General features: G+C 45.2%; 1 protein-coding gene across 1 annotated transcript; it reads left to right on the top strand.

Moving 5' to 3' along the window:
* Nucleotides 1-5,017: 5,017 nt before the first annotated feature.
* TMEM187 (transmembrane protein 187) lies at nucleotides 5,018-8,656 on the top strand. The gene is made up of 2 exons (XM_028712850.2): nucleotides 5,018-7,405; nucleotides 7,569-8,656. The coding sequence occupies exon 2, from the start codon at nucleotides 7,680-7,682 to the stop codon at nucleotides 8,523-8,525; it is 846 nt and encodes a 281-aa protein (XP_028568683.2). The 5' UTR covers nucleotides 5,018-7,405; nucleotides 7,569-7,679; the 3' UTR covers nucleotides 8,526-8,656.
* The last annotated feature ends 3,219 nt before the right edge of the window (nucleotides 8,657-11,875 follow it).

Raw genomic sequence — 11,875 nt, forward strand, 5'->3', positions numbered from 1 at the left:
TGTTGCTCTCGTGGCCTCTGCTGCTGCCAGCCTGTGCATGCGCAGGTGAGAATAAGCCCCTGTGGACGGATTTGCTTCCGTGTAAATACGCGGAGGGGGTGCGCTGCAGCCTCTTAAGTCTTTCCTAAATAAAAGTTCGGTTCCCGACACCGCCCCCCCCCCAAGCCTTACACGGAAGTAAGTGCGTTCAGTGAAGCTTAAGCCCAGGTAGGGGTGGCCAGGACTTCAAGCGTTGTGCCTCGGGTTAAATAATACTACTGTACTGATAAAGGGTCCCTCGATGTTGTCTCCCTTACGAAAAGTCGCCGGCAGGGGGTTTGTTTTCGGGGGGGGGGGATGTGGAGCGGGAAATGTTGTATCCACAATTAGCTGCATTTGTGACTGTCCTCCCCTCCTACATTTGCTTGCTCAGGCAGGGAGCCGCCTGGTTTGCTTGTTTCTGTAGCAAACACGACGCTCAGTAAATTGGGGGGGGGGGGGGAGAGAGAGTACATATATATTTTGTGGCCATAGTATGCTATTTTAGGAAGGTAGCGGTGTGAGGAGCATTTCATGCAAATAAGCAGCACTTGCTTACCCCCCCCCCATAAATGTAGATTTGGATATATCGTTGAAGTGGGAATCAGAGCATTTTGAAGACTGAAAGTGCATGACAAGAAGTTGCATCTGATTCATATCACAGTTTGATTTATGTCTGCTCACAAATAGGTCCCTTTGAGTGCAGTTGCGCTTACTCTCAGAAGACATAGGAATGCAATCCAAATCCAATCATTGCTACGAATAAAGCAAAACCAATGTGATACACAATGGCTTCTGTGGTGTTCTTCCTAATCTAGAACAACAACAACAACAAATACATTAACAGTCAATCCTGTGTTTAAAACTAAATGCTCGCCCTGAACTGGGGGGAAAGTTGCTGATATATATACAGTGGTACCTCAGGTTACATACGCTTCAGGTTACATACACTTCAGGTTACAGACTCCGCTAACCCAGAAATAGTGCTTCAGGTTAAGAACTTTGCTTCAGGATGAGAACAGAAATTGTGCTCCGGCGGCAGCAGGAGGCCCCATTAGCTAAAGTGGTGCTTCAGGTTAAGAACAGTTTCAGGTTAAGTACGGACCTCCGGAACAACTTAAGTACTTAACCTGAGGTACCGCTGTATGTTTAAAAACCATTACAAAAGAAATAGCAAGAAAGGCAGAAGGGGAGTTCAATCAGTTTCAACACCTGCTAGTTTCAGATGCTAAAAAACCACAGTACTTAGCAAAATGTCAGTATGAGTGCTAAGTGTGAGGATAGTCCGAGAGCTTCTTTGCTGCAAAGTCATGAGAGGGTGCAGTCCCTCCTGCAGGTCTCTGTAAATGAGGGCAAAGCCACCGAGAGCCAGGGCTGCAGGACAGGTGTTTGCTCTCACAACAATCATATCCTTGGGTGCCTTACTCTTTCCTCATAGCAGAAATTGGCAATTGTTCCTTTATATAGGAGAAAACTAAAAGGCAGACTGGAGAATTCCACTGGGGTTCTTGTGTCTGCATAGGCCCATGTGGAGGTTCAAGGTTCATAGTCATGCTGTGACAGAATGCTGGGCACTGAGTCTTATAGAGAGATTAGGAATCCATCTGCAGCTGCCCAGTGCATACCCACACAGCATTTCTGAATTGCCATATTGCCCTCAAAGGTTGCTAAATTTTGTATTTTTGTTTTACTGCACCTGGTAGACAGTGCTTCAGTAGGCAAAGCTTTCCTCCCTAGTTATCTCTATGCATGCTAGAAAAAAGTCTGTCTTTTAAATGTCAGGCAGCAGTTACAAACACAGGAGCAAGGCTAGAGAAAAGGTTAAGCTGAGCCTCAGGTAGTGGTGAGGTGAGGCCTCCTTGACCTACCTCCAGTTTTGCTAACCCATCTCTGCAGCTGCAACATCAGCTGTGGGTTTCCTGCCCTAGTTTGTGGGGTGGGGAGTGGATGCTGAGGCAAATCAAACCCTGCAGCTGTGGCAGTTTCCTGGGTAGCAGGTGGCAATTGGGCATGAGAACAGATACAGGGAGAAGCACCCCAGTAGCAGTGAGAGATTATCTCTTCTCCCCCATCTGAACATGCTTGATGCACAAAGGCAAAGCCCTGTTCTGTTTAATATTGATTTGAAGCTGTTGGAAGCAGTCATTAGGAGATTTGGGGTGCAGTGTCATCTGTATGCTGATGACACCCACCTCTGTTTCTCCATAACATCTGAATCGGGAGAGGCTGTGACTGTTCTAAACCAGTGCCTGCATGCAGTGAGACATTGTGAGGGCCAACAAACTGAGGCTGAATCCTGGTGAGATGGAGACACTGGGGGTAAGTGGTTCCCATGCCCAAGGAGTTCACCTCTTCTGGATGGGGCTGCATGCCCTCTGGAGGAACAGGCCCATAATACGATGGTGTTACTAAATTGATCTCCTGCCATGCTCAGGTGACCTCTGTGACATGGAATGCCTATTATCACCTTAGGCTGGTATGCCAGTTGTACCGTTGCTTCAACAGGGATAGCTTAGTCACGGTGATTCATGTAATAGTCCTCACAACTGGACTACTTTAATGCACTCTATTTCGGTCTTTCTGTGCTATTGGTGCACAATTCTGCAGCGAGGCTGAGTGGAATACCTGCACACACATACATGTGCGCTGAGGGAACTGCACTGGTTGCTGATCAGCTACCAGGCTATATTCGGGGTCTTGTTAACAAATAAAACCCTGTACAACTTGGGACCAGGTTGCCTGGAAGACTGCAAGATCACTTTGCTCATCTGGGGAAATTCTACATGGCACTGCGTCCTACAGCAAGTCATGCCAGATGAATCTCATTTCTTTTTTTGAATAGAAAATCCTCTCTCACAGGTAGATCTTAGCTCTTGTCACACACAGAAAGAGGTGAACCCTCCCAGCTGTTACCTGGGAGCTTCTGTTTCTTCTCCCAGCCTCCCATCTTGGGAAATCTTCCTTTCCCTGCCTCTCACACAGGGTCCTTCACCAACCGCCCATCACCTCCACCTGTGTGCAGTCCCCTCATTAACCCAGATCATAGAACATAAAAAAAAACAAAACTTTTCAGCTGTTTCTCCTTCTGCTAGGCAATGTTTTTCCAGTTTTCAAGTCCAGGTATCTCAAGCTCATTCATTTTCCCTTCCACACAAAAAGTCTAAAAGAGGTTTTCCAATTACTATTATTGGTAAAAGTCAACAATATTGTTTCCCCAATCCAATATAATGACTTTACATCCAATATTGAGAAACAATAAATCCTTGATTTTTATTCCCCCAGAAGTCTCTTCTCTGCATTCATATTTTGAGACAGTAATCCATAGTTATTTACTTATTGTATATTCCCCAATTCACACCCAGATCCATATCTTCCAATCCCATTTCCTGTTGGCTTAGGTTTTCCATCTTCTTTTTTAATGGCTTCCATTTCCTCTTCTTCCATTCTTTTTCCAAAAGTGTTCCCAGAGGCTTAGGAGCTTTTCCCTCTTAATTTCACTCCAAATTATATGCACAGTCTTTTCTTTCTCATCAATGTCTCTGCCAGCTCTGGGTATTTCTTAATCTCTCTGTCCATGGTTTCATTCTACTCCTCCAACATCATAGCTTCATCGTTTGGCTGTTTCACTCATCCAGGCACCTGTGTGGAGGTCCTCTCCATTTCATCATCTACTACCTCCAGCTTTGCCATTCCATTCTCCTGTTCTGGCAATCCTCCATCAGTATTTCCCCCCAAAACACTCTGTAGCTTCTTCAGCCTCAGCTTTGTCCATTCCATTTTTATTCACCATTTTATGCATCTCCGCTCTGAGCTCTTTCAATTGCTCATTCAGTAGTTGCTGCATGAAACCAACAGTCAGTGGAGTTTTTCCCCAGTATTTCATCATACTGAGTGCTTTCTCTAAGATCCACACAGTCCTTGCTTATCAGAAATACATTTCTAGCATTCCTCTCTCACAGCAACACATGATTATAACATGTAGTTTCATGTTATAATCAGCACATTCACCAGTGAAATGGAGGATTAAAAATAGAACAAAATTAAATGAAAATTCCTGAAACTTGGATCGCCTCTTAGCTGTTTAGGATCTTTCTTAGATATGTATGATTAAACCATAATTTTTGTTTTGTTTTCATCCCCTTAGTGCCATCTCATCTTAAGACAGCAGTTGGGTCATATTTCAGATGTACATTTTAACTGGCAGGGAGATAGTCTCAGTGGTAATTTATAGCAGATTCAAAATTAATTGAAGAAAGAGAGGTTTAGTCAATCTTTGCTCTAAGGATTGACCCTTAGGGCTATTATGCGGTGTTTGGGCAAGATTACGGTTCTTCTGTTCTCAGTCACTCACCCCATCTGAGTCTCTTGAAAGTTTCTTTGTCCCTCAGTGAGAAAGCAGCCTTTTCAGAGCATTGGAAGTTAATCCCTGTTGTGTCTATTCTTCGGAGAATTAACCTAGATTTATGGCTTGGCTGTCATCAATCACTACATAACTATCTCTGTCGATGGAGTTTCAACAGGATACATTTAATCCACCATGGTTCCTCCCCAGAAGTCCACTAACTAAATAAATTTCAAGAGGGACAAATGCAAGGTTCTACACTTAGGTAGGAAGAAGCTGCTGCACCAATACAAGATGGGGGACACCTGGCTTGTCAGTAGTACATGTGAAAGGGATCTAGGGGTCTTACTGGACCACAAGCTGAACATGAGTCAACAGTGTGATGCAACAGCAAAAAAGTCTAGTGTCCCGATCAAGGGAAGTAATAGTCCTCCTCTATTCTGCCTTGGTCAGACCACACCTGGATGCCACAATTTAAGAAGGATATTGACAAGTTGGAATGTGTGCAGAGGAGGGCGACCAAGATGATCAAGGGTCTGGAAACCAAGCCTGTTGAGGAATGGTTGAAAGAGCTGGGTAGGTTTAACCTGGCAAATAGGAGATATGGTAGCCATCTTCAAATATCTCAAGAGCTGTTGAAATGCTACTCATTTCAGTGGGGATTGCAGAAGACTATCTAGGTTGATCCTTCCACTTGCTGGGAGGGGAGCAAGTGTTAATTGGAATTTTCTTAAATGTCATGGGCCAGTCCCTTGAATTATTTTTTATAGCAGGGATGGGGAGCCTGCAACTTTCCAGGCATTGCTGGACTACAACTCCCATCTTCTTTGAGTGCTGGCCATGCTATCTGGGGTGATGGAAGTTGGGGTCCAAGAGGATCTGGGGGCTACAGAGTCCCCATTCTATTTTATAGGGAAAGTGAAATCATTTTCAACAAAGTTGAAAAAACCTGGGGCTTATACCCCTTTCACTAGTGGAAGCCAGCGCAATAACATTGGCTAATGCAAGTAGACTTTCCCGGCCTCCCACAGATCTGCTCTGGAGGGTCAAGAGAACCCCCTGAAGAGTGAGCCGGGGAGGAGAGGGGGATTATTCCATCTGACAAACAGAAATGCTTGCACTGACAAAACAATTATAATAGCACAACACTAAAGTCCCCCAACAGTCTTTCATTTTTAAAGTAAACATTCAAGATGTTTGGGGCTGAATAATGAACATTAATCAGAAAGTCACAAATCTCTGTATGTTACCATCTTTGAGGGTTTATACACATGTAGTATTTTATTCATATTTGTCATGGTGTGAACACACTTTTGTCGTGTGCCCCACACACAGTGCAATACTTTCCAGTTCTGTTGCATCCCTTTCACTCAAGGTGCCCCCTCCCCCGAAAGCGCATTGACAATGGTTTTGTGGTGCATGGGCTTGACTTCTGCAGCCAAAGGACACCTTTCAAAATATATAACTTGTGAACAACATGCTTTTCTAATTAGCAACAAAGATCTGTCTAACAAAAGCAGACGCTTCAGGTTACAGACTTCGCTAACCCAGAAATAGTACCTCAGGTTAAGAACTTTGCTTCAGGATGAGAACAGAAATCGCGCACCAGCAACGGGAGGCCCCATTAGCTAAAGTGGTACATCAGGTTAAGAACGGACCTCCAGAACAAATTAAGTTCTTATTGCATTCCAATAATCCAGAGCTGGTTGGGATGTAGATTTAATGGGGGGAAAGGCTGGCTATCTTAAAACTAGGACTGCTGAGAAACAGATTTTGGTGATATTTTGGACATGTTCATCGGTTAAAAGAGTCATGACAGATGTTGAAGAATATGTTATAATAGTTATAAGATCATCATCTTATAGATGTAACTATGTCCCATTTAGTTGCATAGGGCTTACTTCCAGGAATCTGGGTACAGGATTTCAGCCAGAGTCTGATGCTTCTTGTTTTCCCTTCCCTTTTTGTTAATGATGAATTAAAATAGGAATATATTTGTTTAAAAGACTTAAAAATTCATTCCTTCTCTCATTTAAAGGACCCTTTAAATTGCACATTTAAAGGGACATGTCCTAAACTAAGAGAGCCAGTGTGTCACAGTGGGGCTAGAAAGACTCTAGTTCAGAGGTTTCCAAACGGTTACCCGCAAGCTTCATTCAGGTGGTCCACTGCATGTCTCTAGATTTGTGATTGAAAATGGAAGACCACACATCCATTGTGTTAAATATTCATAATGAGTTTAAATTGCATTTTTATTGCTTTTATTTCTTATTTTATTACACTACAATTTGACTTCTGTGGAATAGAATAAATAGAACACTGTACATAAGAAGTAAAAGAAGCAACGAAAACAGAATTAAAAACCATGCAGCATCTAGCAAAGCGCATTACAGTTGCTACAGAAAAATCATTAAGACCCTCAGCAGTTTTTCAGAGGTCCAGGGGAGAAAATGTTAGGGAGCCACTTGCCCTGGTTCAAATTGCTGCTCTCAGCCCTGAAGCTGCCTGGGCGACTCCAGGCCAGCCACCTTCTTCCTGTACCTAACCTGCTTCATGGGGCTGTTGCAAAGATAAAATGCAAACTGCCTTTAGCTTCTTAGCGGAAAGGTAAGCTATAAATATAATAAATAACATTCCTCATTAATACTGCCCTCATATCCAAAGAAACTTGATAACCAAACACTTCCTGAATGATATTTAGACTCGGTACTTCTTGTGTGGTGGGTTGTTTTGCATTATGTCGTTTTTGAAGAACTGACACGGCTGCTGTAGAGGTTCTTTTAAAGGCGCTGGGAGCAATGCCTCTGCAGTAAAGATCCAGCTACAGGATGTCTTGCAGGCCTAACCCAAGGGACCACCTAGAGGCTGGCAGCTGCTGTCCCCATGGTTACAAAACACAAGACCTTGGGAAGGAAGCAACCTCACCCCCGCTGTGCCGTGATGTCACCAGCAGCCAATCCTGCCGCTGCAGCTGTTTCATAACCACATTCACTGGAAGCAGCGTGACTGGAGCGGCTGCCAAGGAAACAGACAGGGCCTATGCATGTAAGTAGTTGTACACAGGCACCAATCTCTGCTCTGGGGGGAAAGGGGAGGGGTGGAGTGAAGAGGAGAAAAGGCCAATAATACATTAAACTTGCCAGATAAGAGCACAGCTGTCCCTCTTGGTCATGAATGCCCATTCACTCCGCCTTTTTTGTGCTGTTAGTAGGGGAAGGAGAATCAAAGTCCACACTGGGATAGGAAAACACCAGGCTCGGAAGCCTGCCTCTCACCACCTGTGAATTGCATTTGGGAGGCTTTTGCCAAAGCAAGCAACATGTTACAGCAGAACAGTTGCTGCAGGAGCAGTTCGGCCGTCATTCAGGAAGAACCCTCCAGAACTTCGGAAAGGACTGTGAGGAAACCAGGAGGCAGAGAACCACTCTTGCTGGTGTCTGGAGGTCTCCTGCTGTGTGTGGGACTTGTGGCTTCAGGAGTCTTTGACGGTGTTCACACGGAAGTTGGGTACGAGTACTATGCTGAACCAACTGTGTCAGGATTGCCTCCCATACTGGCTATGCCTGCCAATTGTTTAGTCAACTTGGCCTACATCTTTCTGGGCTGGCACTGGCTGCCTTCAGGTGACCAGAGAGGTCAGGCATGCTACCTCCAGGAGGTCTTTGCCCTTATGGCGCTTGCATATGGGCCTGTACAATGGGTGCGACTCTGGACACAGCATCACTGGGCAGCTGTCTTAGATCAGTGGTTGACATTGCCAATTTTTGCTTGGGGTGTTGTCTGGTGTCACTTTCTGGAGCACGGGTGGCAACCAGGCACTTTCCTGGCCATGGAAGCAGCTTCACTGACAAGCTATGTTCTGGCATTGCTTCACCCCCAAGGCTTTGAGCTGGCATTGAGTGGACATATATTTATAATTGTTTGGAGAGCACTGAAGGCGCAGAGGCATTTGGGTAATGCCCGGTCAGCTTGGATCCTGGTGCTAGGATTGGTCTCTTGCCTGGGCTTTGTAAGCCTCAAGCTGTGGGACCAGGAGCTGGCACAATGGGCACCTTTCCGCCGGCTTACTGGCCACTTTTGGTCGAAGATCTGCGATGTGCTGCAGTTCCATTTTGCCTTCCTCTTTTTGACCCAGCTGAGCAGGCGCCAGCTCTGGTCTCAGTGAATTAGTCCACAATCGCCACATGCCAATTTTTTAAATAAACTTAACAGTCAAAGTACATAACATTAGCTATGGCTGCAATGGCCGAGGGGTTTTTAATTGCTGGATCTGAAATAAAAAGCTGCATACAGAAACTTCTCCAGCCTCTCTTCATGTGCAAGAGGGCCGGCAGGGGTGTTGGTAAGGACCTCTTTCTACAGTGTTGCTTGCTCTGTTTATTTCCTGCCCAAGTAGAAAGGTCTCAGCTGCGGAGGCTGGTGTCCACTGGGACTGGCAGGGCAGAAGACAGGGAGATAGGTAAGCAGTAGGTAGAAACAGAGCTCATTGATTCTAGTGCCAGCCTGCTAGTTCTACAAGGGCAGCACTGAGACCAAGGAGGAAGGTGGCAGCCAGAAACACCCTCTAGACTGATTGCAAGTAAAGGCAGGTGGGCTTGGAGGAATCGAAGGCTGAAGTTGCTAGGCTAGAGCCCTATTTGCCCCTATGGACCAACCTCCACAGAGTGTCAGGGCAGGCAATGAGGCACTTATTAAAACACCCAAATCACACCTCTCTCTCTACATATACACACACACAGAGATAATGTGTGTGTGTACGTACATACACACATAGTACCATCAGGAAGGTGTGCTGTTGATTTGAAAAGCTGTGATGGAGTATCAGGGAGGTGATGGTCTCAAAGGGCTGCCAGGCACCAGGATTTAACCTCTGGCCTAAGTTTGTGCCACCCTCAGCCTGCTTTCACACAGGTGAACAAGGGAGGGGGGATTAAAAGATCACTGCTCCACATTATTTTTCTCTCACTTGAGATTCTCCATAAACAATACTGGTGGCAATCTGTGTGTGTGTGTGTGTGTGTGTGTGTGTGTGTGTGTGTGTGTGTACGCCTTTAGTTGGCATATGGCTTTCAAGGGATAATCTCCCAGAAAATGCACCCTCCCCTTTAGACCACTGTTTTATGAGGACACATTTTTCCTTTTCCAGTGCTGTAGAGGATAGAAAGCCTGACACCAATAAAGGCATCATAAATAAGTTTGGGAAATAGATGGGAAAGAGGTCAGTATTCCTGCTCTGGAGTTTATTTAGTGAGAGGCTTTTCTTTTTCTTTCTTACCAAGTGCTGCTAGGATCTGCTATCTCCCCCAACAATCTTCATATTTGTACTCCCAATCTCCATAGAAAGGGGGGTCCAAGCCCTGTAAGTCCAAAGCAGTACTTTTGAGCTTTGAAAATAGTACCAAGTCAGTGCTATAATGGTTGCCTTAGTAGGCAACCTAAGGCCCGGGGGCTGGATCCAGCCCAATCACCTTCTCAATCCAGCCCGCGGACGGTCCAGGAATCAGCGTGTTTTTACATGAGTAGAATGTGTGCTTTTATTTAAAATGCATCTCTGCCTTATTTGTGGAATTCGTTCCTTCCCTCCCCCCCAAAAAATATAGTGCGGCCCCCCACAAGGTCTGAGGGACAGTCTCCTGCTGAAAACGTTTGCTGACCCCTGCGCTAGACAACTATGGGTACCTCTGGATGACGGAGTTTATTGGTTGCTAGTCATCTTCTCACCTCTAAGGATCCCTTGGGTTGAGATAAAGCAATTGCCATTCACACCTCTGCAACTCTGGGCCTACATTATTATTGTATATTCTTTTATGGCTACCCTTTATTATTTTATTGCCAATCCTGTTTCCAATAATTCCAACCTTAGCATTTGCCCTTTTCATTGCTGCCACATGCAGAAGTATTTGGAAGAGTTTAAAAACAAAAAACAAACCCACCCAAATGATCAATAGAATGAAGAAAGACTGCAGCATTTGGAACTTTTTAGAGAAAAGGTGAGTAAGAGGCGACATAATCAAAGTTTATACAATTATGCATGGAGGGAGAAAGGGGATAGAGAGAGGTTTTTCTCCTCTTCATAACACTGGAGCTCATTAGGAACACGCAGTGAAGTTGAATGCTGGAAGACTCAAGACAGATTTTTTAAAAGTACTTCATACAGTGCGTAGACTATGGAACTTGCTCCCCCGGGAGGCAGCGATGACCATTGACTTGGATGGCTTTAAAAGAGGATTAGACAAATTCATGGAGGAGAGGGCTCTCGGTGACTACTAGCCAGGATGGAGGCAGCAATGCTTCCTGATACCAGCTGCTGGAAACCACAGAAGAGGAGAGATGCTCTTGTGCTCAGGTTCTGCCTGCTGGTTTCCCACAGGCACCTGGTTGGCCACTGGGAGAACAGGAGGCTGGACTAGATGGCTCCTTGGCCTGACCCAGCAGGCTCTTCTTATGCTCTTAGGCAGAATTGACATTTCCCATGATCCTATTCACAGCAAGTTTAGTGCTCTGTCTACCAGAGACCACCTTTTCCCTGTTGTTCCACAGTAACTTTTAAGACCAGCCACAAACGCATTTTTGACAACCCGATTTGTAAGTCATGGCTGAACAGCCAGGGAACATAGACTTTTTATTGCTGTGAGACACCAGCAAGATCCTGGTTTCCCTGTCCTCCTTGTCCTCTCCCAAGTCAAAATAAATTACTTCAAACTTGTCTGGATTCATCCTCTAATCATGTCACTTGCATTGTCCCCCACAAATGTCCAAGCAGCAGATAGCGTATGACTGCAAGTTAGGTTTTATGTGAAGTGATTAGATTCAAACTATTCAGGAACTCACATATAAAGCAGTTCACCAGTATCTGGGCTCTCAGAATGGCACTGGAGCCACTCCATGAATTCCCACCGTGGCCCGCAACTGATGCTTCATAAACCAGACTATACAGAAAAATCAAATAGGATAAATAAGATTATTAGACATTTGTCTAGTGAGTGAGAGAGGCAAAGGTCTCCAATGTGTCCTCTGCCACTCTAGAATGAAGCAGCTGCCCTTTGGCTTTTCTGATTCAGGCAGCAAAATGTTTCAGCATGCCAGCCCACCATGCAGATTCAGTTGGGCAGCTTGCTGGTGCTACAACTGACTGCTCCACTGCCAGCTCTGCATGGAGAGAGACCAGGGGAAATACAAGCAACTCTTAATCATGACTCTGGCCACCTGCAGCACCTACAGACACCTCTTTACCCTTGCTCTCACACACTTTAAAGGGGTCAGAAAGAGAGAATAAGCAACTGTCTGCACCACCCTATTTGGGATTTTGGCTTCCATCTTCTTCCTTTGTGACTGTCTCATCTTCTCATCCTGGAAAAGTAGGAAGAGGAAGGCAGGCAGCACACTGAGAACATGGGGGGGGGGATGGCTTTTCTCCTTCTCCCTTGTCACAAACTGCCATATCCTAAGAGGCTGGCTGTTCAGCCTAATACCACATGAATCTAGCAAAACAAAAAACAGACCTCTGTCAGTACC

The sequence above is a fragment of the Podarcis muralis genome, chromosome 17, assembly GCF_964188315.1.
Source record: "Podarcis muralis chromosome 17, rPodMur119.hap1.1, whole genome shotgun sequence".
NCBI classification, from domain to species: domain Eukaryota; kingdom Metazoa; phylum Chordata; class Lepidosauria; order Squamata; family Lacertidae; genus Podarcis; species Podarcis muralis.